The sequence below is a fragment of the Salvia splendens genome, chromosome 1 (genome assembly GCF_004379255.2).
Source record: "Salvia splendens isolate huo1 chromosome 1, SspV2, whole genome shotgun sequence".
NCBI classification, from domain to species: Eukaryota; Viridiplantae; Streptophyta; class Magnoliopsida; order Lamiales; family Lamiaceae; genus Salvia; species Salvia splendens.
Genome location: NC_056032.1, coordinates 31627185 through 31648394, shown reverse-complemented (window position 1 = coordinate 31648394; position 21210 = coordinate 31627185). Strand labels below are relative to the sequence as shown.

At 40.7% G+C, this 21210-nt stretch overlaps 1 protein-coding gene and 1 non-coding gene across 2 annotated transcripts; one reads left to right on the top strand and one right to left on the bottom strand.

The window, feature by feature from the left end:
• Positions 1 to 1125: 1125 nt before the first annotated feature.
• Positions 1126 to 1199, top strand: TRNAT-AGU. The gene has a single exon. It is a non-coding gene; the product is annotated as a tRNA-Thr (tRNA).
• Positions 1200 to 13128: 11929 nt separating this feature from the next.
• Positions 13129 to 16382, bottom strand: LOC121802956 (protein NRT1/ PTR FAMILY 5.5-like). Its single transcript, XM_042202656.1, has 5 exons — positions 16299 to 16382; positions 15879 to 16114; positions 14319 to 14836; positions 13795 to 14165; positions 13129 to 13721 (listed from the first exon to the last, which is right to left on the bottom strand). The coding sequence occupies exons 1-5, from the start codon at positions 16330 to 16332 to the stop codon at positions 13258 to 13260; spliced, it is 1623 nt and encodes a 540-aa protein (XP_042058590.1). The 5' UTR covers positions 16333 to 16382; the 3' UTR covers positions 13129 to 13257.
• Between the last annotated feature and the right edge of the window lie 4828 nt (positions 16383 to 21210).

The window sequence follows — 21210 nt, the reverse complement described above, 5'->3', positions numbered from 1 at the left end:
ATATGAGTTATACTTTTATATATTAGTTTTATAATAAAATGTGAGTAGGAATGAGTTAGTGGAATATGTGGTCTACTACTAAAAATGGTAAAAAAGTGAAATGACAAATTTTGTGGGACGAACGGAAATAGAAAAATGAGACAAACTTTCAAGGACGAGGGAGTAACCGCCAATAGTAATAACTAAAGAGAAAAAAGAATAGCCAAAGATAAATTCAACCCAAAACAGCTCAGAGTTTAATTACTTATAATTGTTATTGATCGGATATGACTCTACTTAGAGCATTCACATTCATGCTCATCCACAAGAGCATGAATGTGGGCCCGGACCCATATTTATTCATTTTTTACTCTCTGCTCTTCTGCAAGAACACAACATCCACATCTATGCTCTTCCGCAAGAGCATGCTCAATGGTGTCATCATTCTATTATTCAATTTAAATACTTCAATTACTAAAAACATTTCCACAATATTAAAATGCGTTAAAAATACCAGAAATACTATTACAAATTACTAAAAAATCAAAAATTATATAATTAAAATCCTAAAAATTAAAAATTATATAATTAAATTCATAATAAAAAATTGAAGTATAAATGAGAGATAATTTGATGTAAAGAATGGATGATGAATGTGGGTATTTATAGATGATTTTGGGATTAAAAAATTTAAAATAAAATAAAATAATTTGAAAAAATAGTAAAAAATGGCTATATTTTTGGGAATCCGAAAATATTTTTTTTTCTTTTTTCCGGATTATTTTTTATTTTTAATGAATTTTTTTAAAAAAATAACCGAATAAAAACGAGCCAATTAGGAGGCGCCACGTAGGCTTTCTCTTCGGCACGACAATGCTCTTGCCGACCGCAAGAGCACCGATGCACATGCTCTTACGTCAAAACGACGTACGTATAGAAGTTTCTTCGGCAGTAGAGTTGCAAAATAAATCAGATTTGAAATAAAATTCAGAATTTTTTTCGTCAATTTATCTCTTTTTAATGTGATCTGCGTGCTAGTAAAATAATAGTAATCGTACTATGCATTATGCAAATATGGAAGAAATAATTTTTTGTACGTATTGTAGAAGAGATGAATTGTGAAACTCGAAGCAAACATGATAGGAAGCTCTCGTAGCTCAGTTGGTTAGAGCACCCGTTTAGTAAGCGGGAGGTCTTGAGTTCAACTCTCAACGAGAACAAAGGCATAATATTGTTTTTTTCTGAATTTATTATATTCATGATTTTGTTTTCGACGAATCATATGAATATATAATTATTGTTTGGTGCTACTAACACACACGCCTCTATCTACCAACTATTTTATATTTGTGATTTACTATATGCTTATAAATAACATTATGAATTTATGATAGCAGGAAAGTGAAAAAATACTTAAATACTTGAAATTGACCCAAGCCATTACAATTTTTTTTCCTTTTAGAATAAATTTAGCATGTATTATATTTTCTTGAACATAAAAGCCGATTATTAGTTCCATCTTTTTCTCAAAGGTAAAAAAAATTTAACTATATGAGTTTGGCCTTAAAATAAAACGATTCCGGTGAAAACAAGAAGATTACATCAATTTCGAAGTAAAATAAGTTAGTAGTACTAGTTCACGAAGTGAATATATTAATACTAACGTGCAGTATTTACCACCTAAAATTACTAATTGACATATTTACCACCTAAACTTAGTCTAACAATTGGAGCTTAATTTCGTCAGGTCTCTCCACCTGAGATACACAAGTCCTGCGCGATAACGTGGAAGAGCTGGTGGCTGTGGCCGGCAATGTCGAATTTCCCCGGCATCCATCTCTCTGGGGGCTGCCCCGGAGAAACCCATCCCAAAGAAGAGGGATGCTCGGAAGGTGCTTTACATGATTATAAAAACAATAAATTGCAAATAATACTGAATTTTGTGCCTATTGAATTATTAAAGAAAGAGTTAACTACAAACACAGTTCCTGAACTAAGGGTTTATTTTACCAGTAGTACGTGAATTTAAAAAATATCACCCATAGTCCCTGAACTAAGGTCCTTTTGTAAATGAGGCCTAATTAGTACACCGCATTAAATGTATGTCATTTTGATCGGAAGTCCGAACATAGCATCGAGATTTTTAAATTTTGTTTACTACTATTTGAAACATAGGATAATAATAACTAGAATTGTAAACATGGTGGCAGCAAAAAATAATCAATATCTCAAAAAAAATTAAGAGTAGAGTTCCACAATAAGTGGATCATGTTTCCCATATAAAAAAGATAATAACCTCATCTAATTAAGTAATTAATTAACAATGTTACAGAATTACTAAACATCAAAGCACCACTCTACATCAACTGTTCACCAGATTAATTTAACAATAATCTAAATAGAACTGTAAAATAAAAAATCAATACATGAAAAAATACAAAAAGAAAAAAAAAACTCTCATGTAATGTAATGTAGGAGTAATCAATAACTTCCCTCCTGTCCTCGCCGCGGTGCAGATTGGGACGTTGATCATCGGCCTAATCCTTATATTCACCGATCTCGTCCTCTTCACTTATTATTACCTCCTTTCTTCCTCTCCTCCTCGTTCGACGATGATGAAGAGGAAGACGACGACAACGTGGAGGAGCGCTGCTTCTTGAGGCGGAGGAGTATATTTTTGTAACCAATATTGACTTTATGATTTTAATGTTTTTTTTTAAATTTTAATGTTAATTATCAGGAATTGTTGGCTTTGATAATTAATCTAGCTCAAAACATTTTGGATTATTTTTTAATCAATATTGAATTTATGATTTTAATGTTAATTATCAGTATTGTTCATCAGGAATTGTCGAATTGATAATTAATCTAGCACAATATTGAACATTTTGGATTATTTTTGTAAAGAAAGAAGCAACATTAAAATCATAAATTCAAACTAACGAAGAAAAAAAAAAGAAATAAAGTGGAGGAAGGCAAAGGGAAGAAAAAGATAATTTTGAAATAATATCAGATTTAGTATGTGCAATGCATAACAAATTCAATACTAAAAAATAATACCGCACGTAGTGTAACTAGTTTGAAACAAATTACTAGTTAGGCAACATAGTCATCCTAAGTCAGATCATCCTCAAAAACCTCCATCTTTAAATTCAAATTCAAATTCAAATTCTTCATTTCAAGAGTACACAGAACTAAAACCCCAAACAATTAAAAGCAAAAAAAACTCTAATTCCACCAAACATTGAACGATTGATACCAGATGAAGAGGAAACACTTACAGCAAATGGATTAACTTCTTCTTCCTCAAATGGATTTTGATCCTAACAGCCTGCCATCTCCTTTTTGATTGATCCTTCAACTAAATCTGCTCACGAACACTAATTTGCAGATTCTGTAGATCTAAATAGTGTGTACCCAACAATTCCAAGAATAATGCAATTATACTACCTCAATTTTGGCAGGAATCATGACAGTGGCAGATTATCACTCGGCGAAGTTGAAAATATGTAACCATTTTATCACCAAGTTAAAACAAGAATAATGCAATTGTACTACCTCAATTTTTCATGACTTTGCCCACAACTTTGTGTGTATGCTCCATTATTTCATCTAGGAGCTTCTGCATATTTAAAAGAAGAACAAACATGAGCATTAATTGGAATTTTTGAGCCAACATTATATGGGAAGGGTGGCTGCCTGCGTATTTTGCACTAAACAAATTAGAAAAGGTCTAGTACAATCTTTTAGTAGTTGTTTCCTGCAGCGAATATATTGGCGGCATGAAGAATCTATTAAGATAATCACCAAAGAGAAGTTCCAAATGCATCCATACGTGTTTAAGAAAATGTTAACTAACTAGCAAACAAACATAAGTACTCAAAACCAAAATATGAAAATTACCAAGCAAGATAATTCAGAGTACGATAAATCTTTCATCATTGCTGCAAATCTGCAATCTTCAATTGGACCCTTAATTCTTGTTCTTTGAACTTTTAATCATTTTACATTATGAAATCTAACAGCAAATAGTTTAATTTCTATGCATACATAATAAGTTTAGTTAAAATGAAACTGAATGGATAGTTTTGTAAGAAGGAAATAAAGAATGTATTTACTAATATGTACTTAAGTTATGTGCAGTTATTGCATTATAAACCTGTCACCCATCAAGGTGCAGGCAAAATCCACCCAATAGAGACATTTGCAAGTCAATGGTGCACAAGGAAATACGTTAATGTATTCGTGAGTTATCTATGATAATTGGGCATACATTTATCTTGCCGACTTTTGAGTTGTGTAGTTGACCTGTTCGGTCATGTCCAAAAGATTCCATCATATGTTCATATGGTTGTATCAGTTCAATCAGTTCACTTCTACCTCTAAATGCATCCATGCGTGTTTAAAAAAATGTGAATTAACTAGCAAGCAAACATATAAAAATATAGCTTTAAGAATTCAAAACCAAAACATGAAAAACTACCAAGCAAGATAATCCAGAGTACGATAAACCACTACCTATAAAAAAATCCAGCTTTTCCGATCCCAAAAGAGAATGTGAATTAGCTAGCAAACAACATAAGAAAATTTAGTACCATAAGCATTATTTGCTGCAGCAGAAAGTAATCCATCATAGCATGCTCTCATGTGTTTCATATCCTGCAAACGAAAACAAAGAAAATACAACCTACTTTTTTTTTCCTCAAACACCATCACGGTGGGGGGTTAAGGCAGACCCCCAACCTGTCTATATCAAAAATCACGAAAGAAACATACATCAACCAAGTCTAAAAGTGACTCGGTCCGCACAGGAGATACAAAACACAAGAGCTAACAAAGCTACAATGGTATCCCCACAGCCCGGGTACTAACCATCTAACTAACGAGAAAACTAACATAATAAGTAAATAAATACAAGGATGATGACCAAGGATTGGCCAACTCCAAAGGAAAAATAAAAACCATAAATCAAAACCACGAGCCAAGTGTAGTACTCATCCATCTCGATATCTGAATATAAAGTTCGGATAGCCCAACTGGTCCATCCTCACAAGCGACTTCAAATACCGAGGCACTGAATCCGCATCATAGAAAGTGATGGCAGGGGTCTGTACCCCCTACCTGCCAGAAAATCGGCTGGTCGGTTGCCCTCTCTAAAGATGTGAGAGAACCTAACCTGCAACTGTGAGAGCAAAGTGCGAATGCGAGCCATGTGATGTCTCACATCCGCTGCTCCCCCGCGTCCTGAAGTGAGCACCGCGACCACTGCTGCTGCATCCATCTCGACCCAAACCTGCGATGAGAACTCCATAGCCATTGTCAACCCGTGAAGAAGAGCTAAAAGCTCCGCCTCAAAGGCCGACGCAGCTACGGGGGGCGTGCAAAAGGCCACCAAGAGAGAACCGTCTGAACCACGAGCCACTCCCACGGCTAGCTTGTCCCGTCGAGGTGATAAAGGCCCCATCGGTGTTCAACTTCACCCAAGGATCGTCGGGTGGATGCCAAAGCACACTCAAGGGCCTCAGAACTCGCCGGCGAGGAGGAACCGAAGGCATGAAGTCAACAGCTAGAGTGCAACCGCGCCAATGAGGGGGTAGGAGCACACCCGCCGCCACCAAGATCCGCAGATGCCGAATAACCTGTCAAATAACATGGGAAGAACGAAAAGAAATGCCGCTATGCTTGCAGCTATTCCTCTCCGTCCAAATAAACCAGTATACTAAACAAGGAATAATGAAGCTGATGTGCAAGGCAGTGGCCCTGTGAGAGGACCTCCACCAAAAACCTAATCTATGTGCAATATCAGTGCACGTGTGAATGTGTGTACTAATGTAAGGAACCAGCCATCGAAGAAATCCCAAACCGATCTCGCCTGAGGACTCGACACAAACAAATGCTGAAAAGACTCGACTGAAAAAGAAGAGACACAACACAGACACTTGGAAGCAAGAGAGATACCACGGGTCTGAACATAACACTCAACAGGGACCCTCTGGAGGAGGAGGCGCCAGATGAAGACGGAGATAGTCGGGGTCAGCCCAGCATTCCATACCATGCGAAGTCTGAAATGTCTAGGGGACCGTGTCCGGATGAGCTCCCAAGCTGAGGCCGTCGAGAACTCGCCATCGCCAGTGAGGCTCCATCGCATCACATCCCGCTTGCCCACATCAATCGGAACAGCCCTGATAAGATCCAACACATACAAAGGCACACCATACAAAGCCAAATAATCATGCAATTTTTCAAAATGCCAAGTATGATCATGCCAGAACCTAGAAACCTCAGCGGCAGGAAGGTCAATCCCGGGTGGACAATAGATCCTAAGGGGGCGATCCCCGACCCACACGTCATCCCAGAAACTAATCCGCCCTTCGCCTGGGGACCATCTAATGAAACCATGCACCTCACCCCTAATACGAGTAAGGCGACGCCAAATAGAACTATCATGCAGAGAGTAACGAGAAATCAAAGCACGACCAACATGGAAACAGTATTTGCGCCCATAAATAATCTTGTGCGAGAAATCTCCACCAGAGCTTGATGCTGAAAGCTTTGACGAGCTCATGAAAATGACAGATGCCGAGGCCTTCCTCATCCAACGGCAAGCAAATCTTCTTCTTCCAGCTAACCCAATGAATCTTCCTCTGCTCCCCAACCGTGCCCCAAAAAAACCTAACCAAAATCTGCTCCAAATCCTTCATCCAATACTCATACGGCTTCAGGACCTGGAAGATGTGAAGAGGGATAGTGACAAGGGTGCTCTTGATCAGAGCAAGGCGACCTCCAAGAGAAAGATGTCTATGCGACCAGCTGTGAATCCGGTCCACCATCTTCTGTCGGATATCTAACAGGTACTCGGCTTTCAGCCCCACTTATAGATAGGCACTCCAAGGTAGGTAAAGGGGAGAAATCCCTGGTGGAAACCACTCATCCGTGCCACCCCTGTCGCCCAAGAGTCAAACTTCTCAAAGAGATAGAAGTGACTCTTTCCCTTATTCACCATCTGACCCGAGACGGCGGAATAGTGCTCCAGACTCTGGACCAGCCTCTCCATGGACTGTCTGTGCACCCTGATGAAAATGACAATGTCATCGGCATAAGACAGATGGGATATGACCGGGGCGCGCCTAGCACATCTATATGCCATGTCAGGATGTGTGTCCACGAGCCTGTCCAAGCTCCTCGAAAGGTAGTCCGCTGCCAGCACGAACAACGAGGGTGATAACGGATCTCCCTGGCGAAGTCCCCTCGTGGAATGGAAGAAACCTGCCGTAGCTCTGTTCACACGCACATAAAACCAACAAGAAGAGATGCATCGGCTGACCATACTCACCCACCCCGGCGGGAATCCCATCCTCTCAAGCACCACGAGGAGAAAATGCCACTGCACTCGATCATAGGCCTTTGCCATATCTAGCTTGAGGGCCAGATTAGGCGAGTTTGCCTTCTGAATGAGCGACCTGCTGATGTCGTGAATCAATTCCTGGGCCAGGAGCACATTATCACTAAGCAATCGACCCTTGACAAAACCACTCTGGTTCGGCGCCAGTACCAGAGGTAGCAGTGGAGCCAAACGCGATGTCAAGATCTTGGTGATGATCTTGTTGGTCACATTGCAAAGGCTAATCGGCCTGTACTCCACCTAGGTCATCGGGCTTGCCTTCTTCGGCAAGAGTATGGTGGTCGTGGCTGTGAAGCTGCGGGGCATAAGGACTCCTAGGAATAAGTCCTCAACTGCTGCCACCACCTCTGCTCCAACAATGTCCCAGCACTGCTGGAAAAACAGGGACGAGAAACCATCCGGACCCGAGGCGCCGTCTCCACTGATGCCAAAGACTGCCGCTCTCACCTCATCTGAGCCGGGGACTGCACAGAGGCCCTCGCGGTCCACAGACTCTGGGAGACTGCACAAGAGATCAAGGTTCGGCTGCTCTAAGTGCTCAACATCTGTCGTGAGCAGCTGCTGGAAGAAGCCAACCGCCGACTGTCGGATGTCCTCCTCTGATGTGAGAGTATGTCCTCTTTCCTGAATGGCGTGAATCCGGGACTTTACCCGCTTCTGTCGCACCCACCCGTGGAAGAATTTGGAATTCCTTTCGCCTTCTGCCGCCCACCGAATGGCAGCCTTCTGCTTCCAGAAATCCTCCTCCATCCTCGTGCGGAGTACATAGCGAGCGGTGCATCGGCTAAGCTCACTCATGTGGGCTCCTGTCGGGTCCCCGTCGTAAGCCACCTGCACAGCAGCAACTGCCTCCTCTGCCTCCCTCAGCTTGTCAAAGATGTTCCCAAAGACCTCCCTGTTCCATTCCTTGAAAAAACCCTTAACTCTGCTGAGTTTGTACTGAAGATTAAGCATGCCGAAGAAGCCAGTCTCCGCCGTCCACACTCTGGCAATCTCATCCCTGAAAGTGTGATGCCGAACCCACATGTTCTGAAACCTAAACGAAGGCCTCGGAATCTGAGTAGTGAGTTGACACCGCACAAGCAAAGGGGCATGATCTGAAGAGATCCTAGGCAAATGAGTCACCCTAGTAGCCGTAAAGGCGGTCGTCCAGTGCTCCCCATGTAGAACTCTATCCAATCTCTCCCAGAGCCCACTCCTCGTCCAGGTGAACGGTGGGCCATCAAAACCTGGGTCAAGGAGCTGGCAGTCTGCTATGGCGTCGGCAAAGTCCATCATCTCTCCGTGCCTATCTGTGACGCTACCCCGTCTCTCCTCCTCAAGCAAGAAGATGTTGAAGTCACCTCCAACAAGCCAGGGTGCCCTGTCAGTAGCTAGAGAGATGTCCCTAAGCTTATTCCACAGATCGTATCTCCCCTCCCTCGAGCACTTAGCGTACACTACGGAGAGATAGATTGAGAAAGGGAAAGTCGCAGCAGTAACTCGGACGTGAAGGACCTGCTCAGAGTCGTCAATGACCTCTACCTGCCAGTCCCTATGAGAGAGGATCAAAATCTTGCCGTTTATGTTCGAACACCTAAACTGCAACCCAATCCGCCTACTAAAGAAAGAAGGCTGGGGATCTGTCTGTGGCTCAAGCACCGCGGCAAACAAGACACTGTACATATCTACCATATTTTTGAAAGTGCCTTGGGTAGTAGCGTTGGCTATCCCCTGGGCATTCCAGATCATGAAGTGGGAAGACATGAGAGGCTCAGCAGTCTCCCGAGGCCGTAAGCCTCGCCTTCTTCGATGTACCCTCTGCGGGAGGGGAAGTGTATCCAATGTACTGCAACACTGGCTCTGTGAATCGAATCCTCCTAATCGGTGCATCCACAACCATAGCCTCCTGGTGGGCATCACTATCCACCTCATCCTCATCCGAGGGAAAGTCCTCCAAGGCCCCGAACATGTTGTCGCCATGCAAAACCATCGCTAGAGGGCCATAACCGAAGCCGCGTGTAATAGAAGGCGAACTGGATCTAGATCCCCGCTCAATCCCTGTCGAGGACTCATCTGCTTCCATTCCATGCTGTCCCTCTCCCTCTGACACTGTCCTCGCTGAGGTGGCTTTCCCATGTCTTTTCTCTAGGCGCCTCTCTCGCTCCTTCGCCTTGCTGCGCTCTTAGTGTTCTTTTTCCTCTTAGGCACGACGAAGCCATCGTCCCTTGCAGCCTGTGAACTCTCTGCGGCTGATGAAGAAGACCCAGGGTGTAAGATGGGGCCAGGGGTCGGCTCTCTGATCACCAAGCCCTGGTTGCGCCTCTCCTGACTCAGTGGCTGTCCAACCACGGGGGGTGGCCTCTCTGTAGGCTGCCTAGCGAAAGGCTGCTTCCTTGGGACCTGGGGCTGTCTACTAGGGCCAGCCGGATGAGAATCTACCTCTCTCTTGGGAGGAGGCCGGTTCTGTGGGGTCGGCCCTTGGGAGTGGTCCCTCTTGGGAGCATAGACCGCCTCCCAGTTGCGTAGCAAGTCGTCGTCGAATGACCTATGTGTTTACATTCGGAGCAATATAAGGGGATCTTGTCCCACTTCACCTTCAAAGTCACATGTTTCCCCGCAATGTTGACATCTATCTCCTTAAGAATGGGACGTGACAAATCGACCTCGACACAAATGCGAGCAAATGAAACACGAGATCTAGTGATTGTGGCTCTATCAACTTGCACGGGTTTACCGAGCATCTCACCAATAGCAATTAGAGACGACTCTTCAAATAAGTGCACATGCAACGCAAGTATGTTACACCAAATAGCAACAATGAGGATTTCAATGAAAGGATCAAAATCTGGAGTCCATTTAAACACACGCATCGGATGGTGCTCGACATACCAGATAGGTGAATTATTAGGACCATTAAGCAACTTAACATAATCACGCATATCAGACAATTGAATGAAAATATGCTTAGCATTCAAGAATGGGACGTGACAAATCGACCTCGACACAAATGCGAGCAAATGAAACACGAGATCTAGTGATTGTGGCTCTATCAACTTGCACGGGTAGCCGCTGAACTACTTTGCATCGTGTTGCCTCCGGTGATCCCCGTGTGAATAAGGCCGGTGTGTTCAAGAGGGGGAAACTCCAACAAATTTTCATCATCGAAAACAGGTGTGAAATGGCGTTGCATTTTAGTTTTCTGGGCAAATTGGGAAGGTTGCAGGCTGGCGGTATCCGGTGGGGCATTTGGTATCTTGCAAGGTCGTGTTTGAGGCTGGGAACTCTAGGCAAAGAGGGAAGCCGCGAGCTCTCTTCCATCCATAATCAAAGCAGGCTGATTTTTTGTTCCTTGGCTTGGTTTAGAATTTTTGTTTTTTGGGGCAGAGGCTGGATTTACGTTACAGATGGCTGGGTTTTTAGGTGATAAGAAAGTGGAGTGTTGCTGCATTTTTTGGGATGGGTGGATATCAGATTGGGCTGGAGATGGTGAGGGAATGGGCTGCTGGAGGATGTGGAAGGTTGGGCTGCTGGGAGATTTGGAGAGGTGGAAGTAAAAAGGAAGGGGATTGGGCTGAGGGGTATTGTGGGTATGGGCCGAAAATTAATGATTTAAGGGAAGCCCAGAAGGCGAACTAACCTGGCCCGACGAATGTGAGACGGAGCCCAAAAGCTGAGGCCCGTTTTGATGATCCAAGATGGTGTTCTGCTCCACCAGGGATCGAGTCTCGACGAGGTCGAGATTTGCGTCGCACTCTCCATCATGCACATCTGACAGCCGCCTTCTCAAAGGATGTGCAGCCTTTGCATTTAATTCTTGTCCATTCCCATGCAAAGAGGCATGGAGGCATGCATGGAGATCACGCCGGGTCTACAATTTTCGATAGGAGGCTGTTCAACCACCTCAGAAACGGCGCTGCATCCTCCATCAATGAATGATGCACCACCTCCCATTCCTAGTTTCTCGTGAATCTGACCCTTCCCCTGACCAACTAGCCTGTCAAGAGACATGGTTGCAGCAGCAAATGAGTGAGCAACGTACGCCGCGACCTCCTCAGGCGTCACCGTCGTCTTGATCGGCGGGTGGTCTCCATTAAAATGGTCATTCTTTGCATCAATGATTCTCTGATCTTCCAATTCTTTTTGATATTCCTCCTCATCATCAAGTAAATCATCCTCTTCAAGTTCTTCCGCCGACATAGAGTGGTCGGAGATGCTCGAAATCGGCTGGAAGTCTAGATTTCCAACCTAGACCGAATTTAATTAGAGGACGTGTTAGCCTCATACGCCGCCACCCTTTGTGCAATCCTAGCGGATCGTCGTGGAGTTGAGTCTGCTGCCTGAACCTGTGTTGCCGGCGGTGACAGCGAGTGAATCCTTCCGTCGTCAAAAGTTACGGGTTTCTCTTTTGAGTCCAGCCCCTCATCTCCCTGCGCCGGGGGAGCTGACGGAAGATCGCTGGAATCTTCATCTAACTTCGGAACCTCCTCTCACATCTCCATATCTGCATCATCTTCACCCTTCAGACCCTCACGAGGTGGTCGGTCTGCCATAGCTTCCGGCGGGCAGAAGCTGCCGACGACCACCCAAACTCGCCAAAAAACGGAAGAACCACACAGAGACGAACCTGCAGACTCAAACGACTCGACTACAAACCTAGACACGACGATCGGCGGCTGAAACCGCCGGAAAACGAAGGAAGAAGACGACCGAAAAAAGGATTCCGACGGACAGAAACTTAAAATGACTGATTTCGGAGTTCGCCGACGAGACGATTTCGAGCGTCTCCGACCACTCTATGTCGGCGGAAGAACTTGAAGAGGATGATTTACTTGATGATGAGGAGGAATATCAAAAAGAATTGGAAGATTAGAGAATCATTGATGCAAAAAATGGCCATTTTAATGGAGACCTTCACCCGCCGATCAAGACGACGGCGACGCCTGAGGAGGTCGCGGCTTACGTTGCTCACTCATTTGCTGCTGCTCCAAACACATACATGATTCCACAGTAACGGTGAGAAACAACTCCAAATTTGAAAAAATCAAAAAGCAGTAGCACCAAGAACTTTTAAAGCACGACTGCACAAACACAAACATTTCTTCACAACTGTTGCTTCACTCATAAAATCAAGGAACACATGTGGGATTTCCAACTAATTTTACTTAAATTCAAATTGGGGGAGAAATTGAACACAAACCCTAAATTCAATTTGAATCGGAAATTGGATGAATAAGAGGTATGGAAGGTTAATTACATAGAGGATAGACAAGACTATCCAAGAGATGCCGGAGTCCAGCGACGGTGGCGGCAGAATCGGCCGGATAGCAGTTGCAGATGAATGTATGTGTGGGTATGGAGGGGGATAGAGGTGTTGAAAAATAGGAGAGAAAGAAGGGCTTCCACGTTGTTCGGTGGAAGACACCGGTCACCGGAGGCGATATGACGTCGGCGGAGGGTTGTGCGTGTGCGTGTGAAATGCGGTGTGTGTACGTTTCTAATTTCCTTTTATTTGTTAAGGATTGTTTGCATTTTAAAATTGTCACAAATAGAAGTGCCATGAAATGAGTTTTTATATGACATTTATTTCGAGGTGCAGTAACAGTATATGATATAATATGTGTAGTTAAAAGCTAGTGTATAGAGAGTATATCTATGTTATCTAATAATGTGCGCACCTTCAAAGTTTTTGTCAAATGTATATTGAAGCACAAAAATACAAACTAAAGCACAAAAGTATCAGAAAATATAAATGAAGCAAAAAAACATAAAAAGTACTGGAATTTTAGCAATCCAAATTATTGTTATGACAAACTCATCAATCATAGGTTCAACTGATTAATACAAGACTGGGAAGAAATAAAGAATCGAATCCATCACATTTTAACATTAGTAATCTATCCTCTATTTCTATTAGTATTCTCCTTACGCTTGTACACCGAAGCAACCACAGTGAACACAAGCAGATTCACAGCACTCAAACCCGCCAACAACCAATAGTACCGGTCCAGGCGACTCCGGTTCAATGTATACTTAAACCAATTACTTAATTTTCCGACGATATAAACTGAAAGCACACTCCACAAGAATCCCAGCCCGCTCACAAAATCAACCGCAACATCTAAGTACCTCCCCAAAGCCCTCCCGTCATTTCCATTTTCATCGCGTAGTCTTATTTGCAAGTGTTCGGGAGCACAACCTTTGTAAAATTCAAGGATGCTTGTTCGAAGAAACGAATCCAGCCCTGCGAGGAGGAAGAACTGCAACAGCAGCCACGCTGCATGCATCGGTATCACTTCATCATCTGGCTTGTCCAACAGACCATACTTTCTGATCACCTTCAGCCTCTTCATCTCCATTCCTTTTGCCAACAAAAAAATTAGTTAGATGAGCTAAAATTAACATTAAATTTATTTTTTTTGTTCTACTACTACCTGCAGCAGTTATGCAGCATACGACCGAGTAAAACATGGCTGATGCGATCCCAGTAATCGCAAAGGAAAGCTTATTTTTACTGCATTTGAAAAACAAGGAGAGCCACATGTCGTGGAAAAACTTGAAAAATATCACAGGCAGTTGCAGGGCTAGGAGCGGAACGTTCCAACTCCCCACCTTACGGTTCATGTGGTTGGCTTGCTCCACAAAGTACGTGTTTCCAATCGATGATACCATCCCACACACCAGGAATGTCATCGATATAGGAACCATTCGGACAATGAATCCTGCTGTTTCGACTCTCTGTTGCTCAAACCTCCTCACATTATCAGCACTTTCGCCTTCTGTCGCCAAAACCCGATTCAAACACCTGAAACACTCGCACAAACAATAAAAAACACACTGTTTCGACTTGTGTAATCATATGATAATTAATTCAACTAAAATAATTCCAAGACTATATATTTTGTGTAACAAACTGAACAGTCGCGTAAAATAGTAAAAAAATGTAACCAATGATTACCTTGGAAAACGACCAATTGCAAAGGAAGGCTTGCGACCGTCGGGCCTTTGCTGAGATTTATTGTTGGAAGTAGCGGCTGCATATATAACTCTACAAGCTGTGGCTATCGGACTTCCCTTGGGTTTAGAACGTATATAGCAACAAGTTCCACAAAGAAACGAAATGCCCATATAGGCACTGTAAACTGCTGGGATCCCAAACAGAAGTTTCCATTTTCTGATACATATAAAGATGAGAAGCGATCCAACTAAGTGTATGCAATACTTATCAGTCCGGACCGCACAGTTCAAGCATGTCGTAAAGCATGTCTTGCAGCAATTAGAATCTGCATTCTGTTCGTCGTGTAAGGCATCTAAGGAGAAACTAATGCCGGCTCTTCCAATAGCGATTAGCACCATTCCCGTGAAGAAGAGAGCTACTTGTGTATGGTTCACGCACGACTCCGCCTCCAAACTTGGGCACCTCCCCCCGTGATTGTCCAGGATTCTAGGCACCGAGAGAGCAACCATTCCGATTCCCTGCAATGACGTAATGACATAAGTTGTAAATAAAATTTTCGGGATTTAGGAACCTGCTGTCGTAATGACTAGGATTCCGTTTACGTTCCATAAAAATTAAACTAATTCTAAATAAGAAAAAGTTTAAACTACTGAAACTCGTGCCATTTCAAGATGTGTTATTTTTATGATACAAATAGAGTATTGTTTTACTCAAATTCACAATCCTCTCCATGATATTTATAGGGGTTATTGGCTCCTTATATTATGAAACTTTTAAAAAGTTGGGTTTTTCTCACGAACTTTCAACTTGACAAATATTATCACGAACTTTACCCTAGTTTGTTATTTCTCACTAGCTAAAAAATTCCGACTATATTAATGAAGAACATTTTTGGATGGTGTGCTTCAAGAAAAACTATCCTCAAAGATTGAAAAACTTGAAGCTCTCGAAGTTGTTGTCGAGAAATTATGAAAAAAAATCTATATCATAATATTAATTGTCGGAATTTTTTTGCCGGTGGGAAATAAAAAACTCTGGTAAGTTCGTTATATTATTTGTTAAGTTGACAATTTGTGGAAAACACCCAACTTTTTGAAAGTTCAATGATATTAGGGAGCAACTTAGCTTTATTACAAATTTTGGAATTATTTTTTGGTTGTACGGTCTGGGTCGGATTTAGCCCGCCCCTAGGCTTGGTCGGACCGGATTGCATGTATTATAATATTAACTGAAAAGGAAATGGTATCTGTATGTGGCGTTTTATTCGGTAATCAAGATAATAATGAGGTACAATATGGAATAAGCCATAATATGATATGTCTAGGATTAAATTAGTTGTAGTAGCGAAGGTGAAAGATGGTTAATTATGAGATACAATCTAATCTTAACATTATGAAGACAGTCCAAAATATATTGTCATGAGCAAAGCTTTTGCGAAAAAATGCAACTGAACAAGAGCAAAATCAATCATGACTTTTAATCACAAATAATAATGGAAATCGAAGGATCCCTGATGCAAATGCATACGGTAGACATGATTAATGATGAACGCAAACTCACCGTGAAAGAGAATAAAGTAGAAACCGAAGCCACAACCAGATTTCCGAGAAATGTATCAGCCATGAATTGGAGAAATATTGGCAAAATGAGGCTCATTCCCTCCCAAAAATTCATGATTGCACCAGCATGAGTGAAGCTTAGCCTCCATCCATTTGTTAAGTAGGCTTGCATCACAAAAAATATACGATGCACCAAAGCATCTGGAAACTTCGGCCATAAAATCATAACACTCTTTACTGCATGAAACCCAAATTTGCTAGCTCATCAACACATATATATACATAGGGTCACGTTGAAATAATAGTATTAATTTATAGTACTAATAATTAGTAACTTTCAATTATGTGTATTAAAATTATCAACACAAAAACATAAATATAAGAATAAAGAATATATAAGAGGTGAAAGGTGATTCTTAACTGAAGTTAGTGATGGTATGAATGCATCCTGACATTATTTCTGGACTGCAACAGATAATGGCCAATGAAACAGAGCAAACACCTATTGTTATATAGTTTGACAGCTTATGGTCTCCCCCTAGTAACTTATATATAAGCCAACGTTCTTCAAAGTTGTCCCACTTTAGATATCCCTTCCCTTATTTTTGGGGTTTCTATTGTAGTAACATTTTGGATTACCTCAATTACTACTAGTAAAAGGTGTTTAATACACGTAACTAAAAAAGATTTTGCATCCATGTATTTATTCAAAGATATTTAGTGTCCTGTTTTGTCGTGTTGGTGTTCACTTCTAAATTAATTATTTTAATAATATTTATTATAGAAATAAACTTGATTATATATAAAATTATCATATGCCGATAAAGGGAGATATTTTATTCAATTTATTCTCAAAGAATGAAGTCACTTTGAAGTTATTTGGAACTTCAGGAAGATTTTTAGGTAAAGAATAAACGTGATACATGTTAGTTTACAGGTAATAGTACTTTTTTTTACTTTACTGGCGGTGCTTGCGTAGGAATATTTTCCAAGTATTCCGTCCGTCCGCGAATAGGAGTCTTATTTTGTCATTTTAGTCCGTCTGTAAATAAGAGTCCCGGTTCACTTTTACCATAAATGGTAATAGGGTCCCACATTCCACTAACTCATTTAACTCACATTTCATTTAAAACTAATATATACAATTGAGACCTTCATTCCATTAACTTTTTTCCAACCACTTTTTTTAACATTTCTTAAAACTCGTGTCGTGATAGAGTCTTCGATTTAGCAAATATCGCCGAAGATCATCTCCAATATATCTTTCATGAGTTTATTTGATAAAGAGTATCTTTTATTTTAGTTAGTTATTTTTAGTTATTTTCCATATCTTTTGTAATCTTTTATTTTAATTATCTTTCTTGATTAACAAGTATGTGTTAGGGTTTAGGATTCTATATAATAGAATTCTATCGTATTTTTATTCATTGAGAAATAAACATAAATTTATTCTCATTCTTCTTGGCGTGAAAACGCACCCTAGAACCTCAACTAGGGTTTATCCTTTTTCCGTTTGCAAATAACTTTCGTGTGCTCTCTTATTTCAACGATAGATTCTCAAGGGTCTATCATGCTGCCAAGAAATGAGACTCCTAATGGCCGACGGAGGGAGTATTATGTTCTAACTTTTTAACTTCAACTTATATTCCTACAAAATAGTACAAAAGGTACTACATTTGCAGAAATACACGGCGCCACACGAAACACACCGTGTGAATTTGGAATAGAAATCCTAAACTAAGTTAATTTTGAAGAGCAATGAATTAAGATAAATTAAACATAAATTAAAAATAGGAAAAGACAAGGACAGAACAAAAAAAAAGGAGAAATCCGAAAATATGCAATTAATAAAATTAGTGCTCAAATCAAAATGTCATTTCGCATTTTGGTTGTAGTGAAACTTTAGGTGAAGGTGGGTTAAAAGTTTAGATAAGTAAGCTCAAAATCATCAGATTTCAATAGTAGCACATCCCTCTATATAACAACAGCACTCTCAAAACTCAAATTACATCAACTTTCACACTAAACACCTCAAACTATTACATAAAAATTTTAATCAAAGACAAGAATTAAGATAACAATCAAAGAAGGGTTAATTGTCACGACCGCCCCTAGGGTTAATAAAAGCGGGCTATCGCGACTTAAAGGGGCTTAATGGAAAGGCATAGAAGACTAGGGTTTTCAACAAGAGTTTGACCAAGAATTTAAGTTTAATAAATAAAACAACCAAAAGTATTTATGTTCAACAAGTAAATGACTAAGGGTTTAGCAATTATTCAAAATAAGTAACGAGTTTGCAAATATACCAAATGAAACAGTTTTTGAATTTAAATAAAAAGTATATGTAAAGAAAACATCACAGCGGAAGCATCCAAGAGAAGAGTGACGTCATGTGTGAAGACACGACGACACTCGGAGTTTCAAAATGACCATAGTTTATTATTAATTCCTGCTCAACACCACCAACCGCTCGTCGCTGCTCAACCTGCACATAGAGAAAACATATGCAGGGCTGAGTACTTTTGAAAATACTCAGTGGCTCATGCCGAAAACATTTTAAATAAGAGTACATATTATCATGCCATACGTAGGTAACTATCGGGGTTTGAGCTTTATAAAGGCCCGAGGCACCAAAATATTTTCCATTGTTCAAAATAGCGACTGCGCAGTCATTTTTCCCCATCGTCATCAGCCATATATGCCAATACATGACAAGGAATGCGGCCGCAAACCAGGTCACTAGACCGATCAGCCCGTACGCTAGCACACAGTCTACCATAGGTGTACACTAATCCAAGTAGGGTTTGCGGCCCTACGAGGACCCGAATTCGATTTATATAATAGTGGCAACAGCCACATCAGATAGGCACGTTAAAACAAATCACGGCATGATAATCGCTTTAAACCACCCTTATAGCTCCACAGTCATACGTAAAAGATTTTAGTAAAAGAAAACCCACAAAAATGTAGGGTAGAAAAGAAGCCCACCTCGACCGTTTAGATTTCGACTACTGCTTTCCCTTTGTTATCACGCTTCGCGCACGAGTTATTACCTTTAGATAATATATATATCTTATCAGTCACAACCATCGACTTAAAATTTATGCATGTCCCTAACCTTCCTTTTTCCCCATCAACATATGAAATTCACCTCATAGCATACCTCTTTGCATATCACATCACTCCATCACATATATAATTCATGTATGTCATTTATAACATAATAATATAGTTATTTTTGTAAAGGTAGAAATCTGGCAGCACTGCGCAACTATTTTGTAAAAATCATTAAAACTTCACCCGACTTCCGTTGGGGCTAAAACTTTACCACAATACAGTAGAATCATCAAATAACTTCCAGTTTAAATTTCATGTCAAAATAATCGTTTTTGGTCGGTCAAATAGAAAACGTAACCTACTGGTCGACAAAAAAACTTTTTCTGGCAGAATTGCGCAGTCAACTTCAAAAATTCACCAAAGTTCCATATTTTATCCAAATGAGTTGAAATTCACACACAACATAGAAGACATCAAGAAATTTACTCAGGAAAAAGAATCGATCAAATCGGAGTTCATTTGGTCGGTAAAATGTATGTCGGAACATACTGTCCGAACTTACAGCTTTTCATGCCTTTAAAAATTCGAATTAGGGTTTATCCCTATTTATTCAAAATCAACCTTTTCATGGGTCTAACACACAAACATGCTCAAAAGGGTCCTTATACTCATGCTCTCATAACATCATACATCATTTACCATAGATTTATTAATTCATCAAACAAATTCATTCAAAGCGCAATCAAACATACACACACAAATTCCCACCGATTGAATCCCTTAGATTTGAAATCCCTACACTCTTTACAGGCATGAGGGAGTCAAAGAATGTTTAGATGGGGAGGAAAGAAGAATAGGGTCTGATTTTTACCTCTCTTGGACGAAACAAACGGTAGGAACGAATAAAAACCTTGCTTCTTCAACAATCTCTTGGAAAATTCGAAAGGATCTTGAGTAGAGTAGAAGAACAAGTGTGGGAGAGTGGAGAAGAGGGAGGGGGCGTGTGATTTGAGGTAGGGTTTAGGAGTCTTTTATTTATAGAGTTTAGAGAATAGAATATCTCCCAATTAATTAGAGAATAATTGGAGAATAATCACAATAAAGATGTGAGAGATTTGGGGAGATTTGATGGAGGTAATTGGCGTGTAATTGATGGAGAAATAAGGAGGATATTTCGAAAATCATGGCTATTTAATTAGCCTTTGATTTAAATTTGGTGTTTTCACGGAGCAGAATAAAATAATACGGAGCAGGAAAATTAATAAAAATCCTCCCAAATAATATGATAGTAGGCGTGTGAAATATTCTTCCCACAAGGAAAAATTTCCAAATCTTTAATAAAATAGAGTATGGAAAGATTTGCTAGGACATTCCAATTAAAACATGGAAAGAAATAATTAAGGGATCAAAATAAATAATGAATAATTTCCTTCTCCTACAAATTAGGAGATTTCGAATCCCCCTAAGAAAATAATACGGGCCGATTTTTATCAAGAAGGAAGTAAGGTAATTAGGCTTTAGGATTTAATTTGGATAATTATCCCAAAACAAATAATTAAATCCAAGAAATAGAATTTCTCTCCAATAATTTGGTAGTGGCCAATATTTCCACAATAAAAGGACAAGGTAATTATTTATGATTCTATCTTAAATCTCACTCCCCTTAAAAATATAATTCACCACAATATATTTCATTCCACATCAATTAATTTAAGCCACGCCATAAAATCAACGAAATTGACCAGGTCAAATCAAAATTAGGTCCTCGAATCAATCACATAACAATTCATCATTTAATTCGTGACAATCAAAGCAATAAATGCAACGTCTTAGGGTTCCAAAATTAGGGTTCGAAAAGTGGGGCGTTACATCCTACCACTCTTAAAAGAAATTTCGTCCCGAAATTTGGTACTCTCATGAGAAGAGTTCTGGGTATAGATCCATCATCTTGTCCTCAAGCTCCCACGTGGCTTCTTCGTGCCCGTGGTTTCTCCACTGCACTTTCACGTACGCAACTGGTCTATTCCTCACGTTCTCGACCCTTCAGTCTAGAATCGTTTGGGGTCTCTCCTCGTACTTCAAGTCTGGGTTCAACGCGACTTCTTGGTAGTGAATCACGTGCTTTGGGTCAAACACGTATTTCCGCAACTGCGACACATGAAAGACGTTGTGCACGTTCCCAAGGCTCGGGGGTAGCGCCAAACGGTAAGCAACAGGACCCACTCCTTCGAGGATTTCATAAGGTCTAATAAATCGCGGTTTCAACTTTCCCTTGA

Excerpts from the sequence above, each read along its gene's own strand:
- LOC121802956 (XM_042202656.1), bottom strand. The coding sequence starts at position 16,332 with ATGTCAGGATGCATTCATACCATCACTAACTTCA. Across the intron at positions 16,115-16,298 it reads TCATACCATCACTAACTTCA|TAAAGAGTGTTATGATTTTA; the intron begins GTTAAGAATCAC and ends GGTTTCATGCAG. Across the intron at positions 13,722-13,794 it reads ATGCTGCATAACTGCTGCAG|GAATGGAGATGAAGAGGCTG; the intron begins GTAGTAGTAGAA and ends TGTTGGCAAAAG.